General features: G+C 49.4%; 1 protein-coding gene across 1 annotated transcript; it reads left to right on the top strand.

Annotated features, from left to right (window-relative positions):
- Positions 1-109: 109 nt before the first annotated feature.
- Positions 110-27,436, top strand: LOC128889787 (myb-like protein X). Its single transcript, XM_054147760.1, has 6 exons — positions 110-2,430; positions 14,139-14,469; positions 15,866-16,098; positions 24,921-25,105; positions 25,189-25,320; positions 25,444-27,436. Exons 1-6 carry the CDS (start codon positions 946-948, stop codon positions 25,586-25,588), a joined length of 2,511 nt encoding a protein of 836 aa, XP_054003735.1. The 5' UTR covers positions 110-945; the 3' UTR covers positions 25,589-27,436.
- Positions 27,437-27,853: the final 417 nt, after the last annotated feature.

Genomic DNA, 27,853 nt, shown 5'->3' with positions numbered 1-27,853 from the left:
AGCGCCGGTGGAGGGCAACCAGGAGGGACGGGAGAGGGAGACGAATATCGCTTGCACGCATGCGCAGTGCGTTCCGCGATCTCTCAGCCCGCCGGCCGGAGAGGCTGGCCTCAGTCGCCCGCGACATTCGGTCCGCGATACGATTCGGTTTGCGCGTTCAACTCGAAATAAAAGAAACGAGAGAGAAAAAGATAGATAGATAGGGTAAAAGGGAGGGTATCGTATGCCGGTTCCAGCGAGAAAAAGGCGCGCGTTTTCGCTAATCGTCAAGGAAAAGTGTACGTAGATCGAACAATTGTGTAAACGTGAAAGAAATCGAGATTTAACGTGTTCGGGATCGGAGCGAATCCGCTCGTATCGTTGGGAACGCGCAATGGATGCAGGATTATCCGAGGGAACGACAGACGAAGGGAAAAGGCGCGAGACGTGAATGGAATCGTTGCGAGGTAGCGGTGTTCGACGGTGAAAGAATTACCGTTGCGCCGACGTTGGCTCGATTTTTACGAAATCAAGGAAACTGAAACGCTGCCAAAAAACAGCTGCGCCTTCGTGCCTCGAGTTACACGGTTCGCGTCATCGACAGATATTCGTGTTTTCTGCCGTGCCGCGATAGAACCACGTGGAATTCGTCCGCGTCGCGGAACCGACCCGAACCGATCTCGAACGTGCTATCGCGTGGTCGACATCGTCGATCGCTCGTACGCTTGTGTACGCCAACCATTGATGTCTCGATCGTGGCAACGGCGAGTCGCGGATCATCGTGAGCCGAGCTGCGCATCGATCGCGATGCATCGTTGAAGAGGCGCGAATCGCCGGCGACGAGCAACCGAGCGAGGAACGATCGCGTGGCTGAGAGAATAAATAATGTAAGCCGTAGCCGAGCGAAGAGAGAAGAGAAAAGCGAGAAGAGAGAAGAGAGAAGAGAGAACGGCTCCGGTAGACGAAATGACGCGCGACGGGAGACTGTTGCTACTCTTGGTTTTTCTGATGGCTTACGGTTTGTTCGTGGCCGAGAGTAAGCATCGTCAGCGCGAGGACACGGCTAGGGATGCGAGACATCGGCACAGGCACAGACACGAGTCTTCGACCGGTCGAAAAAATCGTCACGATCTGGCCACCGGACGATCCTCTTGGTCGCGGGAACTCGACTACGTCGACGACTACTCGCTCGTACATCGAACGGATCGTCAGGACGAGGAGGAGGAAGACGAGGAGGAAGACGATTACGATTACGATTACGATTACAACGCTCGAATCTTTTACAAAAGATCGTCGAGGCTCGGTATTCGCGGCCGGACGTTCGCGCCACGCTACCCGGTCAGGTATCATTATCGCGGGGGTTATCGCGGAACCGGCTGGCACGAGGAGAACGACGAGAGACACAGAGGTTCTCCTCGACACGGCTCGAGAAATTACGAACCAAGGTCCGAGAGGACCAACCGTAAGCTCGGCTATTCGAGAAATCGCGATTCCGGCTACGTCTCTGAGGATGACGTGACCGAAAGGGAAACCGAGAGATCTCGCGGCACCAACGTGAAAAACGTTAATAAACATAAAATCGATTCGAAACGTAATCGTCGAACGGACGGTAAGAACGGATACCGCGAGGACCATTCGGACATGTGGAGAAGATTCAACGATAAGAGAAGGAAATCGAATTCCACCACCGAGTTTCGTCTCGCCTTTGATGACAATAAAACGAGAGACGAGAATTCTCGCGATTTCGAATATCGCACGGACGATGTCGACCGCGCGAATAAAGACGATCAACGAGAAATGGAGCAGGAGGAAGAGGAACAGGATGACGTCGACGACGACGACGACGACGACGACGACGACGTCGACGACGAAGACAACGACGGCGAGGTAGAGGACCAAGTCTGGAAAGAAACCGTCGACCAAGTCAGCGAGGAGCTGGACAACGATTTTTACGAGAGTGAAAAAAAGCCACCTTTGAAAACGTATGACGATATCATCAGAAGGCTAACGGCCGACGATACAACGACGCTCAAACCAACGATTAAGAGAGAGTACAGAAACATCGAATTGGAGGAATACTCGAGACGGGACGCTTTCGGAAATTTCAAGTACGAACCCAAGAGCCTTTCCAGGTCTATCGGTCGCAATAAAACGGACGGTTCTCGCTACGTTCATTCCGGCAAGAAAATCGTCGAGAATTCTTACGGCAAACCTTTCGACTCGCTAGCCGAGCGTAAATTAGTGAAGAATGTCAGCAGCGTCGCGGCGAAAATGATCGATCGACGGGAGAAGAAAGTCATCCCAAGGATCGACGATGCACGACTCAAGACAAAGAGTCTCGAGCAAGATTACGACGAGTACTCGAATAATCCGGACAACGAGAAGGAGGAGGATCTTGTCGAGACTGGAGTCGAGGGAGACACGGCCATGCAGGCGGACGTTACCAATACGGTGAGTGAGTCTACTTCGTTCACGCGTCGATAGCTGACTATGGCTAAACGAATGGACACACTGAAACGATACAGATCTAGTTTAGTCTAATCTAGCGTATCGGCGAGCGTTTCTTCGATATTTAGCAGAAAAGGTGTTGCCGTTTCGCCGGTGGATGTGCTCCTTGTTAGCATTCGAGTAGAGGTAGCGTTGCGTGCGTTCCTCTCGTGCACGCGACTCTTCTCGCTACAGGGGCCAATATCAAATCGACCTTGACAATGCGGACGTCAACCGTTCGGGATTCTGTTTTATCTACGTGAAAATTCCCGAGCCGACGCCGATGTCTCGAGATAAGACCTGAAAAATACGTATCACGGTTGCCTAATGCCGCGCTTCGTTAATCAACCCTTCTCCGAATCGATCGTTACTCGTCGAAACGGGATGCGTCCTCGCAAACGTTCGATAGAGTTCGTAGAAGCATGGAAGTCTGTTTTAGTTGAACGCGATTGCTCTTCTCCGGCAGTATGTTTCTCGGTAGTCTTTTCGCCTCTGCTCGCGGAGTTGGCCCAGCTGGGTCATCGACGCATGGACTTTCGAACGATTCGCCGAAACGGGCGCAGGGGCTCGCAGCGAGCCATTAAGAAATGATTTTGCCACTCGAGCATCTCGTACCGAACAACCGACGCCGACGTCAAGTCGCCGCGTACGGCATGCTCTTCGCAATTTGTGAACATTCCCAGATTGTTGCCGTGAGATTTCAGGCCAGAAAATTTGGCTATACGAATTCGCGGCTTAGCCAAAGATCGAACGCATGGATTTGCGAAACGAATAAAGAAATCTGCGCCAAGGTTCGCTTTGGGAAACGAGAAGAGGAGAAGAAATTTTCTCCTCTTCGGCGCGTCGCGACGCATCCACCAGCTCAAGCCTCTCTCGACTCGTTTCAACTCACAAACCGAGTTTTAAACTCGGTAATGAAGTCATCGCGATGATGATAACCAAGACCGCTCATCGGAAAGTCTGGCCGACCGGTCGATGATCCGCATACCAAGAATTTACCGACTACCGTTTAGTTGTGTCGAGACGATGATTCATCGCAACGCTACCGTTTATTCAGATAATGGACGCGAAAATAGAACAAATTCGGAAGAATCGTAGACCGATGCGAAGCGCGTCTATTCGTAACGGCGACACATTCTTTCTATTGTTTTTAACGCGTACGTTTTTTTTTTTAATGTTGAAATAATCGACGGTCATACTGTCTCCGCCATGTCAATCGCGTCTCCCGCCTTTACTGCAAGGTACTTGCGAGGCCGACGTGACACCGATGCCTAAACGCGTCGCCGGTTAGTAGCTACATAATCGGTGACTCACGAATTTCACCGGGAAGTTCATTTTGGATCGCGGAACCGTTCAGCTCGTATCCTCGTACAGCTCGTACCAGCCAAAGTCATTATACTCGAATGCGTAGCGGGTAATTAATTCCTGGAAGTTCTCGTCTCTGCTTTGCAACGGGAATTGTCTCGCTAGCGGGGTATTTACACTCGAATCCATCCAGGCTCGCGTATGTATCACGAATTGGAAGCTGTCCAAAATGAAATGCACGTAAACCGTGAATTATTTAACGTCCTATTCAGAGCGTACCGCTCTCCGCGACGACAATGGAAGATGACTAAACCTCCGTCGGTTTTGTCACGCGAAGAGAAACACGAACCGTTTCGCTTCGCTTCCAGATGACGCGTACGTGTTTCTTAAACCCAAATCGAATTTCTATATTCATGAATGCCGAAATTAAGTTCGTCGTTTCGACCGGCGTGCACGGGTCCGAGAGTTCAAGTTACGAAGCAAAGTTTCGTAACATCTATAGTATACAACGGTCCGAAAAGTATGAGATATTCGGGTCATTCTCGTGAGCTTTTGGAGCGTTTCCAATGACGCGTATTCTCGAGCGTATGTACCGATAAAATCCAAAAATATTTCCTTACTGTCCTCGCGAGCCAAACTTGTCGTATCTTCGCCTAAATCTAGCTCTATGCCGTCGAATGTCCGCGAGTGACTGACTCGAAGCAAAAACCGGCGACTGGTTTACTAGAAACGTTGATCATCGCCGACGGTAAAGGCAAGTGGTTCGTTTACGCCAGCGGCGTCGCCCGACGGTACCTTAACCGAGTATCGCGAACGTTTTCGAAAAGTCGTAACGTTGCGTCGCTCTCGTCGAAAATCTCGGGATTAGCAATCTCGCTGCGTTCGCACAGCCCTTTTCGGGAACGAGAACATTAAAAGGTACGCCTAGGTTTCGCGCGTGATGTTACATTCTTCGCTCGGATTAAGGTTGGCGGTTGGAATTGAGAACTTTCTCCAACTAGAATGCCGCGAAAGACACTTGTTCCTACCCTGAGGTCGAATTCCCATGACGGTCGCGTTCCATTCGGAAGACGCGTGACCAACCGGAGCCTTGGCGGATAACAAATTATACTCGACGAATGCGTCTTTACGAGGTGAAACGCACGAGGAATTGCAATGCTAAAATCTCAATGGGGAACACAAAAACGGTCGGACCGACCGCGACCGATCCCGTATAACGCGATGTAACAGCTGCTAAATCACCAACGACAAACCTCTGCCAAACCTTCAGTGGATTTAATTTTACCCGGCTGCCATACAACGCGACAACGGACACGCCGATCGAATTCAAATCGTAATGTCCGCTGCCCGATAGTGCTCCAAATGGTGGAGCGTCGGCGTCGGCTGACCAACGAACGGCTATTCGAGATTGCACGTAAATGCGCGAAACCTACCCGTTTCTCATGCGTTCGCCATAAAGAAGCTCTGTGCTCGAGTCAGAGAAGCGAAAAACGGCTGTTCCAGTGGTCGACGGCCGTTAAATTAATCCTTCGATTCGTTTTCCTAATTTCTTCGGACGCCAAGGGATTCTATTTCTTTGTCCTCGTCGCGTGTCGGTGTTGTTCGAGGCGAGTTAGGCTCGTCGTCGCATCGCGTCAGAGGTATCCATGTCCAACCGATTTACGCAACGCGTCATGGCTGTGTGCCCTTTGAATTTACGACGGCAGACTTGTTCGTTTTCATTGGCCCTCGTTGCCCCGTCATAGCCCTCTACCGATGCCGTCATCGATTAAGCCCTACTTCAGACACAGCAGAATCTGCGAGGATGCTTTTTACCAATTCGAATGTATCGTCGCCATAGAATTTTCCAACTGCATCTGCGTTTCCTCGCGTTCGAGTAAAAGTTTCGAGTCACGTCGAAAAGCGAACAGTTGAAAAAAAAAATCGAGTACGCGTATCGGATATGCGAAAATGGAGGCAGGAGACGCGACGCCGACGGCGCGGCGCGGCGCGGCGACGGTTCGCCGTTATCGTAAAGTGTGATTTATTCGACTCTACCCGTGTCTCGTTGGTAATTATCCCGCAGTGCGATATATAAGCCAATTTATCCTATACGACTCGGTAAAGTGGTCGCGACTCGATGTAATTCGCGCGATTTGCGCGACCTGATTAGCCGCGCCTGTCGTTAATGCGCGCTCGCGCGATAATTATAATATCGAACGACGCTACGCCGACGGCCGGTTATCGCACAGGTGAATGTGATCGCGTGCGAGCAATCGGTAGACGAGGTATCGTGGAAATACGTGAGCCACGGACAGAACCTACTCGGAAACGACGATCGAAATTCGAAACGTGTTGTCGCGACGACAACAACGAGTTGCGAATGAGTTTTTACCAGCCGACGAAAATAGTCAACGAATTCACCACTCGCGTAAACGCAAAGCCACGCGATGTCGGTAAACGACGCGACGTGTTTTCGATACGGTACACGGTGGTGGCAACCAGGCAACAGCTTCCAGAAAACACGTGACTCCGTCATCCGGTGAGCCAACACGTTTACATAGATGTTCCGCTGTGTGTATTTACTCATCGTACACCCTTGACGCTACTCGACGCTACTCGACGCTACTCGACGCCAGTCGGGTGTTGGCGCGCGTATGGGCAATATTTATGCTACGATTCGACGACTCGACGACACGAGACGTGGTTTTATCTCGCACCGCTAATTCGATCCGATAATTTCGCGAGGAGTTCGCGAGGTATCCGCTGTTCAGTGCTCGGCATCTGCTACGAGGCGCACCAGATGGCCTCGGCTCGCGGACACTAGACTCCCGTCGATTATTTCAAAATTTTTCCACTTGGTAGGTACTCGCGTCGCACCGAGAAGCCACGATCGATCGAGATAATGGTCGATCGTCGGCGGCGCGGCTGCTAATGGAGACATTGCTAATTCAATTTTTCCCGCGGCGACGCAACACGCCCACCTATCAAATCGTTTCCATCTATCGTACGGCGCGGCGGACAGTTAATTTCCGGGTTTTTCTTCGATGTCGCGCATCGTTTACAATTAAGACTCGCGGATACAGAGTCTTCTCGTAAATAATTCATGCGTCGTCGCGAGTGATTTATAAGCGTGCGCCGATTTATAGGCGCCGTCCGGTAAACGATAGCTGCTTTGCATATTTCTCTGGAAAATAATAACTCGCTCCTTCGATTTCGAGTACGACGATCGTCCAAGCCTCCGGTTGCCGGCGCGCCGCGAGTTGACGCAAAGATTGAATTACTTCTGAGAAGCTTGGAACGCGATTGGCTCGGACTGCCGCGATGCAACGACGACAGCGACAGATCGACTGCTGAAAGTACACCGCTGCATCCACTTTGAACGCGATGGGTTTAAGTTAGGTCTGGGTTGCGTCAACAATCGATCGATTCTATGAATATCCCTGGAGTTCGAGATAGAGATAGAGATAGAAATGGAAATGGAAACGGAGACTTTTACTGCAAGAGAACGAAAAAATCGGTCGGAAAATGAGGCTCGAGATAAGAGAGCCGTAACGCTTAAATTTGGTCCAAAAGCTTGGCATGCGTACGTTAGGGGAAAGGATCGTTAACTCGTAAAGATTGGAAAACTGGCGTTAATCGATAGGAACGAGGCAAAGTGTTTTTCCTCGGTTTCCTCGATAACCGGTGAAAGCTTTCGAAGGTTACCGATTCGGAACCATCGCGGTCCACGTATTCGTCTGGTCGAGAAACACGCGTATTCTTCTCGACACGCATCTATCTCGTTTGTTTTGGTAAAGTGCAACCACGACGCTGACGCCGACGCCGACGCCGACGCGACACGGTAAATGAAAGCGTAGCCAGGTGCAACGAATCGCGCTAATCGGGAGATTGGTTGGCTTGTCTCGTTGTTTCGCAGGCGATAATTACACCTTCTCTTCCTCTTACCACTTGGCGCGCGCTCACGCACAGCTTTTCTTTCCAAGCGTAGTTGCGTTCGATTAAAACGCAATCACGGAATCGTCCATGTAACACAGCGATGCACACCTCCTACGCTTGGAGTCATTTAAATTTGCTCGTTAATCGCAACACGCCATCAGTCTCCGTTCGCGAACGTTTCGTTCTTCCTACGCGTGAACAGCTCGCATAAATATGCAACGAAACTTGGGATCGTTAGCTCGCGCGAACCAACCGCGATTCGATACTAAATTGACGCGTACTCGGTCGTGCGTGGCGGTCTAATCGGCCGTCGCAAGTGTTACTTCACCTTTAACATTTCACACGTTCCCGGACACGTTTCCCGCGCAAACTACGCCAGACTCGTTTAGGCGATCCGATCGCAACGAATTCTATCCATTTTTTGTTCAACGTCGTAATTTTTCATGTTCCTTCTCGATGAAACGATGCTCCAATGGTCCGATGGCTCGCGACCCGAACGTCGGCGTCGCGCGAATAATTATCGCGATCGTCTCGGAGAGCAAGGTATCGTAGAGAAAAACGATGTCCCCGCGGTCCGGCGAGGGAGGATATTCGAGAGGAGCAACGACCTTCCCGTAACACAGACTCTCTAACTTGGTTTACTAACATTTGCCAGCTAGACACCGCGAGAGTAGTCTATCTTGAGCGCCGGTTATTTCGGCGACGATACGCGAACGCTTCGACGACATCGCGATACACGCGGCGAGGCGCGCACCGCGAACCGCGTCGTTGGAATGCCAAAACTGTTTGCTCTTCGGCAAAGGCTCGTGGAGATTCTGGCTTCCGTCTTCCGCGCGCGGCTACACGGGCTACTTCCGTCGAGTCGTCGTCGTCGACGATACTTCGTAACGTCGGACATCACGGTGTATTCGATATTAGTCGAAAAATTCAACGCGTAGATATTTCGCGACGCGAGGAAAACGACGAGAACGATTTCTCTGGCGAACGGAGTGTAAAGAGTTGACGCAACGATTAGCGTGAACGAACCTAACCCGACACCGATGACATTTCGAGGTAGCCTCGCCGAGCGTGGCCGTCGAGGATCGGAGAAAACGGCAATTACGGAAGCTGCAATCCTCGATCCCGTACGATACACGTAACAAGAATCCAAGGCGAATCCAAGCGTACCGGACATTCGAAACTGGTCCACGGATGTACGAGTTTCTATGCGGAGAGTCGGAAGGAAATTCTCTCGCGAGTAACGGGTCTGTATATTGGTTATGCATCGCGTGATATTGTTTTACAATTACGCGCACCTACCGGGGCCTTGTACCTTTTTTCGTGAACAATAGAACGGTTGGTCTCGTTCGGACGACAACGGTGCGAAAGTTAATACGCGTATGTACGCATACGTCGCGCATCGTGTTCGAACAAAGAACGCTTCCGCCGATATGATCGTACGCGTCCGTCTTATTCGTTGGTTACGGCTGGTTTACGTTTTCGTAGCGCTACACCCACTAGTTGAAGAAGCATGCTAGTTTCGAGGAGAATACCGCGTCGTATCGTCCGATGGACAACGGCCGAGAGGAGAACGCATCTTACTCGCGGTGGGATAAAAATAGTTGACCCGTTTGAAAATGCACGGTACCGCGTCAAATCCGTTCGCTCGGCGGCCGATGATCCGTGTGTCGCGAGTTACGCGTAACGCGACATTCATCGCGATGATTCATCGTCGAATGAATATTAATGGCAGGCATCGGTCGTTTCGCGTACACCGGTTCGTTTGCGTTCCAACAAATAATTGTATACGTAAAGGTAAATGACGCGTGTCGGTACTTGATGCGGACACACGATAAAGAGTAGAGTATCCCGAATTTCAGTGTCGTACCGTGGTATTTGGGAATTCGTTAGTTGGAATAACCAGAAGCGTCTCGACAGTCTCGACTTTGATGTTACATCCGGAAAACCGTCTACTTTCGATATTAACTTTTTCCACGCGGCAGCTTTACGTTAGCCGATAGGTATGTCTATGTAGGTACTTTGAGTTCCGTCTCGGGATGAATGGATCGACCCTGTTTGGCACGAGGAACGAGTTTTTTCAATGAAAACCGCCTCGTACGAACGAATCCGCTTCTCCTCCGCAATTCCCCCCGTCCTCTTTCGTATCTCGTACGTCTAGTCTGTTCGACCGGTACAAGAATCACGCCGCGAGCCGACAACAAAAATACCGGTTCATTCCGCGTGATTCGTTCGGCTCTACCGTACCTAACGATACCGTCACGTCGATCCTGCCACGCCGACGAGACGTCGACGCCGACAGCGACGGTTGTATTCAAATCGCAGCTACGATATAGTGTTTGCCGACCGATTGTTCGGCCATTGCCCGAAACAAGTACCTACGTATCTTGCCGTGACAGACGACAAATGATAGATGACAGTTGTACTGTAATTGATAAACGATAACGCGAAAGCGATATTGGTCGATTTTTCGAAACGATTTCTCTCGGAATGTTTAGCGTCGAGTAAAGACTGGCGTGCACGACACCTTACCTTTTACAACAACGAAATGCATTCCCACCGAATGGAGACTTACGCGATATATTATAGGTACAAGTAGAGTCGCCTTGTCTCGTCTCGCCTTGTCTGGCCTCGCCTTGCCTCGCGTCCACGCCCCGGAATGCGAACGCGTTCGGTTAATTAAACGTCGACGAGGCGAATCGTCGTCGTCGTCGTCGTCGTCGCCGATGGTCCTCGGTAGTCACTCGCGCTCGCGTATTACGTATTATGCATCGACGCGTCATTGAAATACCGCACGGTTCGATAGCCTGCTGTTCTCTGGATTTGTTTTCGATTGGAACATGATTGCGTAACTCGAGCCAGTCTATCCGAGGGACCTTCATCTTGCGTTTTAGTCGTAGACAAAGTATCGGAGCATCGATACTACTACTACTACGAAGGAATTCGTGATGCAAGGAAACTTGGAAAATGTCGCTAACGGATGTATCGAATAAAAAAAACGGTGTAAAACACGAGCTCTCAAGGTACTCCGGATGAAACGTTGGCGTTGATATACTCGAAGAACAAGTTTCCGAAGAAAAGAAGAAATTCGAGATTGCAAATTCGCTTCTATTCCGGTTCGTTCCGATTTGTGGCGTTAGAAGGAAGTAGCTTGGGGGGTCGAAGAGTTTCCTAAAATCTATAGTTAATCGAAGAGAGAACGCGAGGAATTTTCAACTTTGGTCATTCGTAGTCGAGCGTTATCCTATTCCCGACGATCGATTCTTCGATATCCGATACTGTCCCGTCGTTAGATTTATCTCGAGCGGCTGCCACGGGAGTACGAATAAATAAATTTCCAGTCATTTATTTATCCCGAAGACTTTCTAAGGAGTGTCGACGGCTGTGAACCGTGTTCTCCAAGGCGTGAATGCGAGATGATGTCATACAGGCGTTGCACCTTCTCCTCGTATTAACGACCAGCAACTGTGCGTCTGGATGATCTCATTGGTTAGCGCAAACGAAAGATGTCAAAGTGCGCCCATCTCGATTCGCTCGTTCGGATAGCGAAACTTTCAATCTCGTCAATTTTCCACGCAACATTTTCCATTCGCGTAAGCATCGAGCGTGCGCGTTTCTTCTTTCGTCGTTGGACTAATCGAGATCGCGAAAAGAAATACTCGATCAAAGGATAATCGTTTCGTCTCGGTCGCGTTCTATATAGACAACGAGGTTAACGCGGCTGATCCGTGATTCGATGGCTGCGCTCGTTCCAAGACGAATCGACGACTGCGAAGCAGTACCATTCATCGATTAAAATGTTTCCAGGTGTTTCGAACAATCGTCGTTCGCATCGATTCGCCCTGTAGGTCGTAGGTGCGAATACGTTCTTAGAAATTACGGGCGTGCACTGTCGATGACGATCGCGGCCGGTTTACGGCCTTCCATACCGAATAACTGCGACGCGACGCGACGCAACGAGGCGCGACGTGTGGCGGTGACGGTAGCAGACAGCTTGGCAGCACGGCGATCCCTTTCTCGGAATGGTAAATACGACATTCGTATGGGGATCGCACATTGACCACCCATTTCCCCGATACCTTGCACATTATCTCATCGATATAAGATCGAGTTTCAATTATCGAAAAACCGATAAATTTTCTTTTTTTTGGACTGCTATCCTTTTCGATGTTGGCGGTGATTCGATATCAATTTTTTAATTTACTTTATGGTGAAAAACGATGATAAAGTCCGATAGCGTTGTTAGGAAGGATGCAACGCGAGGCGAGGCGAGGCGAAAATATGTGATCGCGATTTCCATAATGTTAACGACAGGCTTCCCGGGCTTATTTAAGCGGACCACCGCTAGGATTTTTGGGTGGTCCGACGAGCGCGCGATTCGGACCCGTGACTCGAACCCGGCGTTTAATAACAGGAGGTGCACCGACTCCTTTTAATGGTCGTCGTGCAGCGCAAGCTGCATTTAAGGGCGCTTAAAACAATTTCTTCCTGCTTTCTTTTTTTGCCGAATCTCCACCCCGAAGGTTTACACCTTTGCTTGGACCAATTTGTAACCGCGATCGTCGATTGGCTGGCTGTGGCTCGAATACGAATACGAATACGGTCCTTTTTTTTTCTCCGAAAAACCGGACCTCTCACCATTGACTCGAGCATTAGGTTTGGGATCGGTTCGCGGTACGTATTGCGCGGTGCTTCCAGGAGTGAATCGCGCGTACGATGCAGCGTTAGCGTCGTTTGAGAGAAAATTCGTGCCAAGACTTGGAGTTTTCTTACAGCTGGCGTACCCACGCGCCTCCAACATTTTATAGCCGCGGACAGACTATGCACGATAATGCGTTAATTAAACGGTCGTCCTCGTTCTGCACTCCAAGCGCATGTAAACGAACTTGCGATCGCTCTTTACTGCGCATGCATCGTGCTTAGTTTCGTTTCGATCGTACGCCAGAGAATTTTCCATTGCATCGAGATTAGTAATTCGTCTCGAATATTCCCAGCGTTAATCGGACGCTGAAATTAATTTGAGGAATCGGTCGGGGATAAATCACTCGAGCCGCGATACGCAGCGCGACGCGACCAGCAACTATAACCGATTAATAATTGCGAACATGGCTTTCGTTCGACACGACAATGCGAGCGTGAACTAGTTTACACGATAGCCGGGTCGTTATCGGTATTACGAACGCGTTACGACGAAACGCGAAATCCTTGAGCCTGTCCAACCAGTCGATAGAATCGACGCATCGCGTCGATAACCCCAAACTTTTGTTTTTCTCGCAAATATTCACGCACATTCGGCGATGCCGCTAGTCGACGATCGAAGCTGGTGACCTCTGACATGAACATCGTAAAAATCCTTAATTCTCCGAAATTAATTAAATTCTCTCTCCTGCATCGCGTCGCGTCGTGGTAAACGTATCTCTGACTGCTGACGATCGTTGCGCTGGTTACCGTTCGATCTAATTATTCCCTGCGTGGCGAATCGCGACAAGACTCGATTATATCTCGTTCTCCTATTTGCTCGTTCGTGTTCGCGGCGAGGATTAGCCGCGCGCAGAACGCGACGCGTGCGCCGATAACGATGACACGCGATACGCGTTCGTGCATTTCTTCTACCCAACGATGTTACCGTTGGTTGTTTTTGGAGCGTATCGAAAGTAATCGACGCGAGTGTTCAGAACCGTGATTCGCGGAAACCGTTCTCGTGATCGTCTTTAATCAGCGTTCCGCGATCCGTGATCGAACGAAAAGGAACATTCCCTGCGGATGAGTTTGGAGAACGGTGAATGGCCGGAAGCAACTTTGCGTTGCAAACATATCGTTAGAAAAAATCGTTGGAGAAATGATTAAAGAAAAGACGACGGACGAGATGTAAAATATTTTACGCGAATCAACTGCGGATTTCTCATAGAAATCAAGTGTGTTTTCGAGGCTCGAGAGCTGGTCGATCCACGATGTTTTTCTTGAGCATAAGTACTCGATCGCGACTCGCGAATGCGGCACGAATATACATACGTATACGAACGAGTTTCGAGTGTTCAGCGACGAAAAGGCTCGCGGGTTGCAGCGAACCAAGACTCGGAGAAATTTTTCTTTCGAATTGAGTTACCGCGTTACCATATCGTATGCACATATGCGCGCGGCCCAGAAGAATGTTTTTATTAAACGGCACGAGATCAAAGGATCCAGATGTTGCGAACGACCGATAAGTAGGTCTCCGTGTTCTCTTTCGAGCTTTTCGTCCGGCGAAGAAGGTGCGTCTGCGTCGCGGTCAGACGCGAATTCGTTGATTACAGTAATATTTATGTTCGAGAAGGTAACCTCGCGAAGAACAAAGAGAGAGTTTGTTGGCCAGTTTTGTCGAAAACAAAAACAAGTCTAAGTAACGATATTTGACATCGGTCCTCGAACTTTCAACCGTAATAATTGATCGTGATGTTTCTTATTTCGTTCAGGACTATACCGAAGATGACGACGAAGAGGAGACCACGTTCACCGCGTCGATTTCGCCGTCACCGTCGAGTACGACGAGCACGAGTACGACCACGACCACGACCACGACGAGCACGACGAGCACCCCTAGATCAGTGGTCGGACAGAATTACGATTACAGAGATTCGAGGACGTACGAGAGCGGTACCGGGACTCGATATAACGGATACCAATCGAGAAACGATTACCCGCCGATGTCGGCGCATAGCGTCCACAAGTGGCAGTCTCTGGGCACTCGAGAAAGTGTCAAAGAAACCAGAAGCAACATGCAACGGTACAACAAAAACGGAAAGAGTAAGTGTGGTGTACTTTATGCTCTATGCTTTGGCGACTCGATCGAAAAAGCGAGCGCGAATTCTTGTCGCGTAAAAAAAAAAAAAATCTTCGTAAATTTACGGGGCACGTTAGTCGGGGTATGTCGCGCTGTCGATTTATGCAAATATTTCCGGGGCCTCCTCGGCACCCCATCCGTTCATCTCCTCGCATCGATAAAGATATAATGTATTGTATAATCTCATCGATCGTCGTTAAATCGACGACGGTGGTCCCGTAGTCGCGTCTCGTCGTCGATGCATCTCCTAGTCGATTATTTCTCCAACGTAAATACATGGATAATTATCAGAAGATTGCTGGCTGAACGCGTCCGATTAACCGTGTTATTAATCGTGTGCCGATCTACCGATACGAAACGAAGTGAAACGGAAACCAGAACGTCAAACGTTTCGATCTATTAATATGCTAATTAACGACAACGATCGCGCTCCAACTACCGCGGTTACGGTAATTTCAACTTGCCTCCAGCCGCGTTGGCGTTAAGTTGATGTACTTACGCGGTGTCCGAAACCATCGTTTACGTTGCAGAGTAAATTGAATTTTACCGAGAAATAGCGTAGAAATCGAGATGGTAAACAATAACAAACGATCGGATGGTAACGGTTGTCCCTTTCCGATAGACTCTAGAATACGTTTGAACTCATCGTGCTCCGAGAGCGAGCCAATGCGCGGATAGCGACGGAATTTGTGACGGTCGTCGCGTCGGCGTCGTGGCACTATTGTAAACGCGGCGATATAATCTCGCGTCGCGTCGGTGCAGTAGGGCCGGGAGTAACGCCTACGCGGAGAATTACCATACTCGGATCGCCGGCGAAGATTAAACGTGAAAATAATTATACGTCGCGTCGGAAGTACTTTTCGAATATTATCCTCGAAATTGTTTTTCTCGCGCTTCCGTATCGCGCAACACTTGCAGTTGTGTAGTACGTTGGACGCGTGCCAGAACGACAGAGATCTTGGCCATCATAAACATTTAACTAAGATACTTATTGTATTTAACGAGATCTTATTGTTAATATCGAGGAACGATGGAAAGGCACCGCGCCGACACGCGTGGATTCCTTTTTGCGCGTCGAGTGGGAAAGTCGTTTCCAGCGGAATTTATCGAATTCCAGCTACGGTGCAATTTCTACCGTAGTCTCGTAGCTACAAATTGCACCGTGAAACGCGTTGAATCGCTGCTTATCGTCGCGTGGTTAACGAGCGGCCTTGCGGGCCAACCTTGAGTACTTTTCTCAACGTATCAACAGACAATCCGCGCGAAGAGTATACTCGCGGTATACTTTGTTGCGTTTAACGAACTTTCGATTTGGCCTTCTCGCGACCTTACTAAACGAAACTTGACGTGTTGTTTCAGCCGCGGAAATCCGAGAAGCTCTTCAGCATGCGATGAAGGTGTCTCGGGAGGGGAGCTGCCAGTGGCCACGACCGAGGGTGATCCCGGTTCGTGACGCGTACCCGAGTCCATCGACCACCTACATTCCACACTGCGTCATCTTACACAGGTGCTCGGACGACACGGGCTGCTGCAGATTGGAAGCGCTGACCTGCGTGCCGAAGCACTCGCATCGCGTCGAGCTCTCCTTCTATGTGAGCGAATAAATAAACTCTCGATTCTCGATTTGTTACATACATCGATACATTTCAGGAAACGCGAAAACGTTAATAGCTCCTCGAACAACCGGCACGTACTTTCTAAAGCGTTACTTAATCTCGGCAACGATCGTCCGATACATATGTATATCGTTTATGCTGCACACCCACGCGTAGCGCGGGCGGCCAATCGGCCGCGAGAATCAATCGCGATAAATGTACAGGGGGTCCAAGTCCACCGGGGGTCACCTCGGAGAGAAGCCTATAAATATAGTGGAATAGATATACGCGTACATTGGGTTTTCTTGTTGCGCCATTGCTCCATAGGATACCTCTTGGTATGCCAATAATTTCGTCTCGGCGTATCCATGTAGATAATACGCGCGAGTACGTACATACATACATACGTATTAATTATCGAGTAGATTCCAGTGGACGGATAGCCGGTGAACGCAGCCAGTCGCCGAGGTCGATCGACCTCGCCGCGCCGGCTCCACTCGCGAAAGGTGAAGACGTTAAACATCGAGAAAGAACCGCGAACTATCGTCGACGAAAGGATTCGCTGCGCTGCGAGCTGCGAGTCGCCGAGACGTCGGCGTCTGCGTCGCGACGCGACTCGCTCCAGTTCCGAGTCTATAATTATCGCGATCAACCCCTGTTCGCGTTCTACCTGTCTATGGAGACAGGCTTGCCTCGTACACTCGTCGCGAAGATCTTCGGACGATGTCCTCGAGTTGGTCGCGAGCGGTTTTCTGCTCGCGAATGAGTCAGCCTTCGAGTTCGAGTTCGAGTTCGAGTTCGACCAACCGTTGGCGTTGGCCGTGTGTCAAATTCGATTCGTGTACGTACTCGTACGAATGTACAGACCCTTGTCGCGTGTACGAGTGTGCACGTGCACCTTAGCAACGGTGGATCTCGCGAATACCCAGATGCTCGACAAACTGCGACGCGAGGCGCGAACTTCGCGAGAGTATTAATACCGGTATACTCAGGCTTCCGCGATACCGAAATATCGTGATTAACGATCCATCTCGGGATCCGCTTGCTAGTCCTCACGAAAGTAACTGGGTTAACGTCCGTCGATCGTTAAAACCTTCTGGGAACGTTGCGTAGCTACCGTACGAAATTGTTTCGCGACGTTTGGGATTAAATGTGGAAATGTATTGGTTCTAAGTCGTTCGATCGTCGAGAAAAAAGAGAAAACTGCGAGGACGCGAGACACGCGAGATACTACGATACTAGTCGAAAGTAAAGTGGAAAAGGAAGGTACCGAGTCGCGACTTCCTTTTCCGCTGAGCCCAAGAGGTCAACTGTCGGTTATCGATAGTCCACCCTCGTACACGCTAAGCTCCGTGTCTATTTTTGTTCGATTGTTGCTAGATATCTGCGCGACGACGCGTACACTACTGTACAGTACCGTACAGTATAGTATAGTCCGTATGTCTGCTAGCGCGCGCAAGCACTCTTTCATACGAACCGTCTATTTGATCGAGTCGCATCGCGTCGCGTCCACGATTCGCGCCGCGATCGGTGGCCGTTTCGTCTATCCGTTCGATCGCACCCGTATACCTTATCTCGAGAAGAGTCTCTTACCGAGAAGTAACACTAGTTGCGACGCGGAGCGGTAACAGGATGCTGGTTGGTAAGCAACACAGGACCCATAGACGAGATTGGATCTTTCGCGTCTTTCGAGAAATATCATTTAACGCGTATAGTTTACGAATAAATTACGAATTACGAGTAAACTACACCAACTCGCGAGACGATTTCAACGATTCCCGTTTACCGAGTACTAGTCGCCGTTGCCAGTCCGAGATGTCGCACCCGAAACGATATTTACATGCTATTACGAGCATCGAGTTAACGAGCGTTTTGGTGGCACTCGCGTGAAATTTCAAACATCAACCGGTCACAGCTAGAGTTATCGCTCGTTTTCCGTGTCGCGTACACACCATCCTGCCCCCGTATTTTTCCTTTCGTTTTTCCCTTCGCGCTGCCTTTCGCAATAGACACTCGTGCCAAGCGGATTAGCATAACACCGCTCGACTATGAGATTTACTCGCGGCTCGTGTCGTGTTCATCGAATAGCGTCTAGTGCTAATCGTCGTTCCTCGAACGGATATTATAGAAGCAACGTTGCGCTCGCTTTTTTCCCCCCTTTCTTTTTCTTTTCTCAAATAAAGAAATCGTTCGTGATCGAAAACGAGACCACGTTTTCTTCGATGTCCTCGCGATTACGCGGAGATCCGACGGAAAGAAAGGCGACAGGATACGATGACAAATGTTTTGCCGAAGCTTCCGTTACGGGAACTTTACGAGCAATATTTCACGGCGAGGCGAAGCGTGCTTCGACTCGACGTTTATCTTCTTGCGAGACTTTCCTGAACGGTAAGATTGTTTCATGGGAGACTCGAGGCGAACGATTCGCGTCCGTTGTAAAAACTAATTATCTACACGGAGAAGTAAAACAGCGCGGGTTAGAAAATCTCGATACAGCTGTAGCACGCGGACGAACGATGCCGATGGAACGCGTCGCGTGTTCTCGTCGTAGGATGCCGGCTCTTGTCGGAGGCGTCGTTGTTAAACAATCTCGATTACGAACGAGCGAGAGATAAACGGTCGCGAGTAATAAACGTCGCGGATCCGCAACTACCTCCTCATAGAAATTCTGCCAACGGACACGCGTCTAAATTTGCCCGGCGACATCGCCTTCCGAACAACGTCGTCCACGGCGAACGTTTTATGAATAAACCATAACGAATGCGAGTGGACGCGTACGAGAATCATCGAATAGAACGAATCATCCTTGTCCCCAAGCCCTGTAACGGTCAGATATTTTCATCGTTTTACCGATAGGATCGATACGCCGTAAATCTTTGGGATCGGTCGTGCCAGATGGAACGTTTTCGCGAGAAAAACGAGAGGTCATCTTCCATGATTCGGAACCGGATGGATTCCCGAAGCATTCCTGCCAGACGTGAACGCGATCTCATCCATCGATTGGAAAGTTGCAACAATCTTCGCGTTGCACGAAATAGAAGTTGCACGCGTGTCGGCACGCGGTGATTTCAAAGCGAAACCTCTCTCAGACACGTGAATCTGCATACAATGAGAAAGCGACGGAAAGAGGTTTTTAGCAGAGTACGTACGCGCTGTCTTCCAGGCAGAAGAGGTGAAAGCAATAATATAAGAGCGGCACGGTACAATAAATTTTCGAACGTTTTAAAGGCGATCCCTGACGTGTCATCGTCATCGTCGTCATCGTCGTTCTCATTCTCCTTGAACCGTTGGAGACTCCAAACGGTAAAGGTGCGCGAACTATGTTTCCGAGGATCGGACGTTCCAATGAAAAAATAGAAAAAGATTCGCACCCGCCAACCAACAATTACGGCGCGACCGTTCCCTTGAAATTCGTGGACGCGACAACCTTGGTTGGCTCGCGCTAATGTCCGAAGCGATGTACGCGCACCGTTCGATTACGACGCGAACGATTACGCGACAGATTGAATCGCGGAACGAAATATAGGTCGCATTCGAAAGGAAGCCAACTCTTTCAAAGAGACTCTTCGCGGGGAGAGACGTAGGGACCACCGATAGTTTTCTTTGATTCCAACTTGCTCGAGACTCTTGTTCGTTTCGCTTTGCGCATCTATCGACTCTACGAGACACGAGCAAACTCGTTAAGATGTCAGCTACGCAACGTCAAAGACACCCACGCCTCCACGCCTACGATCCTCTCCGCAGCTGAAAACTGCGAGTGCGTACGACCAGATTCGAACGCAATCGTCTTTTTCATTCCGAATCGCACCTCGTGCAGATCCGTGCCAACTTCGGCTCCAACCCCGAGCCGTTCCTTTGTAAATTCGGATTACAAGTAGTGTCTCGTCTAAATATTATAATAATCGTGGGAAATACTTGCATCGGAGAATGTCGCGGATCGTTTCGAAGACGCGATTAGACGTCGCAACGTTTCCTTTCTCCTTGGCAGAAGAACGAGCTGCGAACAAGGGAACCGAGAGAAGTCGTGGGCGAGTTTAGCGAGAAGCGAAAAGACGCCAAGGGATATTCGCGCGAGCGTGGGCGAAAATCGCGCCACGGGACCTTACGCGGGAACGGGAAGGAAACGAGCGACGCTTACTTATCGAGAAAAGCCGTTAGCGATCCACGTGGTTTCGTCGATCTCGGGTCGTTGTTACGTTGAATCGCGTATACAGTGATGTTGACTCGCGATCACCTGTCTCGTTATCGGTCAACGCGAATCGCGGACGATGCGCTCTCGGCTCGAAGGGAAACTGTGCGAGGGGAGAGCGCCGCGAGACTCCGTGATCGCGCGACGGCCGTGAACTCTGCCACCCCGCGCGCCGCGGTGACCCATCCGCATCCGTCACATCGGCGTCGGCGTCAGTGTCAGTGAGCATCCTCGTGGTCTGTTATCGCGACGCTCCTAGCACTCATTCGGGACGACGACGACGACGACGACGACATTGTCAATCACCGTGGAATCGAGGGTAGCGCAGTGGAAGTGGACGCGAAAGATATCTCGATTACCTCGAATATCTCGAATTCTTCGGTTCGATTAACCCGAAATTAATTGGAACGACTTTCCAGCCAGCGACGATTACGATCCGCGCGGCTCGTCAAAGCGATGCAACCGTGCGACCGGAAGATTCCTCGAATCGCTTCGACTCGGACGATTCGTTCGACTCGACTCGTCTCGACTCTGCTCCGAAAGCAGTTTCCTTCGACATGACGCTGTGCTGCGCTGTGCCGCGTCACGTCCCGATGCATTAGCGAGGGTCCGCAGATATTCCGTGAGTCAGCTCGAAGCAACATTAAGGATCCTCGTGCCGTGAGACGCCGAGCACAAAGATCCGAACGGTTGGAAAATAGTCGACTGAAACTACCTCGCGATACAACTGCAAGTACCTAGCGTTACCTTCGAATATGTACAAAGCGAACGCGTACAACCCTAGGACGTATCTTAACTCGAACGTATTCCCTAGAGCTACGAGCCGTTTAACCGAACGCGAAGCTTGCACGCGAAACGAAACGCGAATATTTTGCGCGATTTGTCGATCGTAACGGACAACGAAGAATTCGATCCAAGATTCGAGGAAACGAAAATTGAATCAAAGACGGAATCGCCGCGAAAGATCCCATCTTTATGCGGTTCACGGGTGACAACGAGGACATCGTCGCTCGTCGGACGTGCAAAGCTGACCGGAAATTCATTGTTCTCGCGGTGGATCAGCCTCTTCGGCTTCGGATTCCAGCGTCGCTAATATTAACGCGTTGTTACCAGCCGGTTCTCGAATGCAACCGCTTCGTGCAAGCTCGCGAAGACTCCGCTGCTCGAACTTTGCTTCCCCTAATCTGACTCTATTTCGATCGTTCGCACTCGCGCTCGCGACCACGCGCTCACCTCGTCATATTTCCAAAACTCCCGAAGCTTCGGACCGAGCGTTAAGACGAAGTGGGGAGACGAGAGACGAAAATCGAACGCGAACGTTGCGTAAATCTTTCGGATCGTAACGATTAATTACGGTAGGAAACGGCCCCCTGCAATTAGATTCCCTTCGGTCATCTCAACGGTCCAAGCTACATAGTATATTGTGCGTATACGCGTAAACGTTTTTCTTTGTTACGAAAGTTGATTGCGTGGAGTTATTATATCGTATTAGGTAGCTTCGGAACGCTGCAAACTAACGCAACGATAACTGACTCACGAATCTCGAAATGTCCATTCAACGGATAGCTCGAGTTCTCTTGGGGTGCGACATCGTGTCGCTGACAAATTACCGTGGCTACTCGAAAGATCGATCGCTACCGGTCGGGGGACGGAATCTTTACGATTCTGACTGCTCCTCGTAGCTTCTTTTCGCGTTCGTCCTTTCTCCGACGTTTGCAAAAACTGGTTCCGCGACGGTCGCAACGATTGACTTTCAAATTGAAAATTCCTTAATCCGAAGGTTATCGATCGAACGCAACGTAAAATCGTGAGCCCGCTCGAGTGCGTCCGCGTTCTTTTGGAAAAACGTTTACGATGGAAGGAAATAGAAATACGCGAAAGGAATAAAGCTCTATCTAACACTAATTCTCTTGCGATTCGAGAGATGGAAATTCACGCGAAATTTACGCGCCGCGACGATTAACGTAGCGTTCGCGCCGCGGTGTTTCAAGCCGCATTCCGTTTGACCGTAATCGCGCAAAAACGGCCAAACGTTCGTCCGCTTAACTTGTTACCGTATTAACCGCGCGTGTACGCGATGCGCACCGCGATTAAACGAGGCAGGCGACTACCGGAGAAGCGATATCGGCGAGTCGATGGAACCAATTTACAAGCTGCCTTCGAAAGATAGTACTGTTTCTCGTGTAGTATTATTCCAATTTTCAAACTTGTTTCCGGCTTCTCAGTGTCGACGCGAGGCGAGTAAACGATTAAAGTAATTCGAACGTGCGAGAATCTCGGGTGAAGCACGCGTGCTGCGCGCAAGAAATCGGTTGAGCTTTCAACGTCGACGATTGGTCGTCGATAGGCGTATGCAAACGACGCGAATCGCGATTACCTCGAAGCTTGCGTATCGATTAACGCAAACGCGAGCCGATTTAGCGCGTGTGAGACGTTGATATACATACGTATTTATGTACGTCGGAACGGCTAAAAAATATTCCCAACGAAAAACGATTACGAGTTTGAATTGCTCGATCGGAGACCCAGCCGTTCGTTTGTTTACTCGCGCTGTCGACGAAACGCTCGGGAGAAATGTTGCACGCTCGAACGCTTTGGCTCGACAAATTAAATACGCGATCGGTTACCATTCGATCTCATCGGCGATGTCAACTCGATATCTATCGCGAGTCGAGTTCGCCTCGAGCGTTACGAATCTGCAACTGGTTCGAGACGGGTTCACCGTTGCCCGGACTCGCGGAGAGGTTGATTTATGCGATCTTATCGGAGAACAACTAAAATTACCCGCGGTCTGTCGTCGAGTGGACAAATTGAGATGCCTGCCATGGCACGTTTATCTACCGCGAGCTTCCTGCGACATATTTTCAATTATCTTATTCCGTTGGAAAATTTCTCGATTCTCGATACCCGTAACGTAATACAGGAACGAAATCGTTTCGAACGAGACGACAACGTCCGAGAGAGAAATTATTCGCAAAACGAACGACCAGTGAAACGGCGAAAGCGGTGTCGTGCATTCTTTCGACCGTTTCTAATTCTGCCCGAAGAAAGAACGAGGAAGGTACTATAGCTGCATATTGGCATGCTATAGCCTCTGAGGGCGACACTTCCATCTTGTTTCTTAACCGAGCAGTTCCATTATTCGTCAACGTTGACGAATGGCTACGAATGATCGAAACTCGCCGTTCGACAACGGGCTCGTACAACGGTATTAACTTTGATCCATCTTCTCGGCTCGGACGCGAGGCCTCTTTTCCACGGACGAGGTTAATCGAATTCGGCTCGTGTCGCGTATTCGTTTCTTCGATTCTTCCGTTCGAGACGACCGCGTCGAATCGTGAAAAGTAAATTAGTAGATTCGACAACGTACTCGGTTCGTTGAGGATTTTGGAAATTATCGTCGTTTCAAAATAGAATCGGGACGTGTTTCGTTTCTCTTGCTTTCCGTTTGTTCGATACAGCCAATTCCAACCAACCCCGGACAATGTTTGCACCGCGCACGTGCGTTAATTGCATTCCTTCGGAGGAACCTCGGACTTCCGGGACGCCTACACCGTCCGTCGCGAATTCGCATTACAAAGTCCCATTGCGTACCGGGCTAGACGATTCGCGATGCCTGTTCGGTGAGATTCCGCGAATCGTGTGTTTCTTATCAATGAAGCGACGCAAAGATCGATCTTACAGAGCTCGGCAGTCATCGTTATCGCGATCTTTGCGAAAAATGCGATAAACTCGTCGACGCCAGGAATCTATAGCCAAGATTTTTGACCCGAAGGTGTCGGAGAACCCAAGCGTCGAATAAGAGGCTAATTGTAAGAATAAGGACGAGTGAGAGTAGGGAGTAGATGGCAACCGAACGTCATACGAACGTAGCGCGTCGTCGATTCTCGCGAAACGTACCACGATCATTACCGCAATTATAACAGAGAATCGGTTTACCGCTGCGAAAGGCAGGTTAATCTGTATTCCCGGTAGACTCGAACGTTTTCACCGCGATTTACGAGCTTTCTATCTTACCGTTCTTCGTGTATCGAATATCCTCGCTGACGATCCTGGATAGAGAACGCAACGCCGGTACGCGCGGCGTCGATTGGCGATGCGTAAAAGTAGGCTTATCGTAAATTAGCAAATTCCGTGCGCATCGCTTCTAACGTTCCAACGTCCGACCAGTAATTAGCGCTAACGAAATGCACCGTTCCCGTTTCCGCGTTCCAGCTTTCGGAAAGGTATCGCCGTGTATTATTTGGAGCTTTCGTTCTCGTGAGAGGGTACGCGGTTAGGTCTAGATCCGTCGAATCGATGCCAGCGCGTGCTGGTAATCGCGGTATAAAAATAGTAACCGAGGGTAATTAGCGTTGATCGGAGGAGTTATTTGTTGGTTGGTTGGTACGCGTGGTCCGGCGATACGGGTAACCTCTGTTCGTTCGACTAGCGTAATCCGACCACTTTCGAATGACCAGCCGGCCAGCTGGCTGACTAAGGTTAATAGAACTCGATTAAAACCGAAGCGATATCAGGCGATCCTGCTAGCTCCAACGATTTTTACGCCGAAATAAATTCCAATTAAAGCAGAGACGAGTATACGATCGAAAAGCGTTTTAGCTCGTTTGTACGACGTTTTTTGTTGCAGACGACGAACGTGGGTGGCAGCAACGTTGTGGAGAAACTCTCTTTCTACAATCACACGGAATGCGAGTGCAAAGAGAGGACCGAGTACGAAACGAACAACGAGAAACCGTTGGATCAAAGGATTTACAAACATTACTACTCCTCCCCGCAACCTCAGAACATGAGAAGGCCGCAACCGAGAAAACCGTGAGTTCGATGTTACGTGTTACGGAACGGATCGTCTCTCACGATTAATCGTCGTATGATATGTCGTTTAAAATGTGAATCAGGTGCCGATGCCCCTCGGAATTCACGCCGCGAATCACGCCGGAGGGCGAGTGCCAGTGCAACTGCTACGAGAACCATCACAACTGCGTCAAGATCAGACGAGGAAAGGGATACTTCTCCCTCGCCGATAGACTGTGAGTAGAGAATAGTCGTAGCATTGTTAGCGTAACGGGATTCAAGACTTTCCGGTAGAAAATTTGAAAAAACAGCCTCGAGTACCAGCACTTTCTCTTTCACGTTGGTTCTTCGATTCGCAGATGTATCCAGAACGAAGAGTGCGCGGCGCCTAGCTGCGAGTTCGGCGAGTACATGAGGCGACAGGGTAAATGTCCGCGAAAGAAGGACAAATTTGACGCGATAGTCAATTACCGTACGAATCTGAGCCACCGATACAGGAGTTAGAGAAACCAGGAGGACGTTGCGAGAACGTGTGCCAATCGGAAGAAGATGAACCAAGACGAACGACAAGTGAGAGGCGAAACGAGTCGAGGAAACGCGACGAATGCGCGGCGAACATTCGACGCGACGCGACGCGACGCCGACGGTGCCATTTTATTACGAAGTGCCTTTTTACCACAAACTCGTTATATGTATCATATACGCACATGTATATCCCCGAAACAGTTACGCATAGATGCATTCTGCTACTTTGAGCGTCGACCTCACGACTATATTTCGCTCCCCTTTATTACTATTACTACGATTATTATTATTATTATTATTATTATTATTATTATTATTACTACGATTATTATTATTATTATGTATTATTATTCTTTCTTTTTTATACTATTGTTATCGATACGAACGCGAATCGATGACGACCGGTCGACGAGAGACCAGTGATCGACTGCGCGCAACGGGTAGTGCCATTTATCGAGAAGAATACCAAGAATCGCAATCTTTCCGCCGAATCGATTCGGCAATTTCCCGCGAGATAAGCCGCGCACTCGTCTCGATTGTCACACCGTACGGTTAAAATGAACTTGGACCGTTACTCCCCGACGATTCTTCTCGAGAGTTTAACGGACTCGCGGACACGCCCTGCGAAACTGTATAAAGAGAGAAATCTATTTTGCGCCATGATGCAACCGCCCGCGACGTCGAGGCTCGTATACCAAAGCGAGGTACATAACCGCGATAGATGAGAGATAATTTGCGCGCAATTATATACAATCGATCCTTCGATGTGCTTTACTTTTTTCTTCTTCCTTTTTTACGTTCGCGGCGAGATCGTCGGAGAACCGTTAGTGACTGCCGCTAAAAAACGTATGCGCCGAGCGACGACCGACGACCGACGGCTAAAATCTGTTCGCGGAAGGTACGGTTTCGGTGTCTATTCGGGCTTTAATTGCCGCGATCGTACACGGGCCTAACGCAAGGATTCTTAATTTCTCATTTGTCGTTCGACCCATTCCTCTGCCGACACCTAAAAACGAACAATTTCACCAACGATCGAACACGGAGCCCGTTACTAGAACCGCGGATCTTTTCGCCAACAAAAATTCGCCGTTTTCAAAGGAAAAGTAATCTATCGGTTCCTCCACGGATTCACCGCGGAATTCTTGTCCATTTGTACAGACTATCAGCAGCGGTTCTTAAAAGAAGCTGTCTAAGTATACGAGAGAAGAAGAAAAGCTAACCTGTCTGTGACTCGACGTGTGTCCTTCGAATCCTTACCCACCTCCCTTCCCGATTCACGCTAATCGTGTTTTCTATGCTTTTATACGTATACGTTATCGTGATGTGTATGCACGTTTATAATAGCTAACGCGGTCGCGAATCGATGCGTTACACGCCATTTACGAACTATGCAAAATGCCATACCGCGATTCGCGCGTAGATCGATATCGCGGATACGTAACTCTATTGCTACTTTAGCAACATTCATTTTTCGACTTCATATTCGGCGAGGTTGTGGTAACGCGCGACATTTCGGGGATCTCTTGTACATTCGATTTTGATGGCTCGATGTATACTCGAATGCGATCGCATACGCATACGCGTTACGTTTCGAACGAGACCGTCCGCGTCTGTAGAATTTCTTGCGTCGAGTATTCGATCGTTTGAATCATCGCGAGAATGCGTGGACATCGTTTAACGTTCAGCTTGATTTTTTTTTCACTTGCTACCAACTTTAGGTAACATACATACATAGATATACGTAGGCAGAACAAATCGAACAGTAAAATTGTATAAAGAAATTCATGATTATCGTTTCAATAAAAGCGCAATTTACATTTAATTCTACTCGATTCAATTCGATGGTCGTCGACGTTCCGCGTTCCCACAGTTTTACGAATCCTGGGATCGTTTCGAAGCCGGATGGGTCGAGGATGCTGTTTCTTCGATTTATAATTACACCGAGTTAACACCACCTTCTCGTAACAACACTAAATGGAATCTAGACCGTTCGAAAAAAGGTGATAAGATACATCTAACTAGGAATCTTTTTAAAATTACGCTACACCACTGTAAAACCGAACTTAAACGAACGAGAACTTTGCTTTACCGAGTACTCTCCAAACAACCGACACGCGAACATTCCACTTGGTTCCAGTGTCGCCAACCGCGCTTGCAAGAACAGAGGGCGCGAAATTCAATCTCTGGAACCATGCATCGGTAAAACGGACAACTTCAATGGACAATTTCACGTATAATTGATAA

Source organism: Hylaeus anthracinus, unplaced genomic scaffold (assembly GCF_026225885.1).
Source record: "Hylaeus anthracinus isolate JK02 unplaced genomic scaffold, UHH_iyHylAnth1.0_haploid 11997, whole genome shotgun sequence".
NCBI lineage: Eukaryota > Metazoa > Arthropoda > Insecta > Hymenoptera > Colletidae > Hylaeus > Hylaeus anthracinus.
This window is presented reverse-complemented; position numbering and strand designations above follow the sequence as displayed.

Coding starts and splice junctions, on each gene's coding strand:
- LOC128889787 (XM_054147760.1), top strand. CDS start 946: ATGACGCGCGACGGGAGACTGTTGCTACTCTTGGTTTTTCTGATGGCT. Junction 16,099..24,920: donor GCGTCGAGCTCTCCTTCTAT/GTGAGCGAATAA, acceptor TTTTTGTTGCAG/ACGACGAACGTGGGTGGCAG. Junction 25,321..25,443: donor TTCTCCCTCGCCGATAGACT/GTGAGTAGAGAA, acceptor TTCGATTCGCAG/ATGTATCCAGAACGAAGAGT.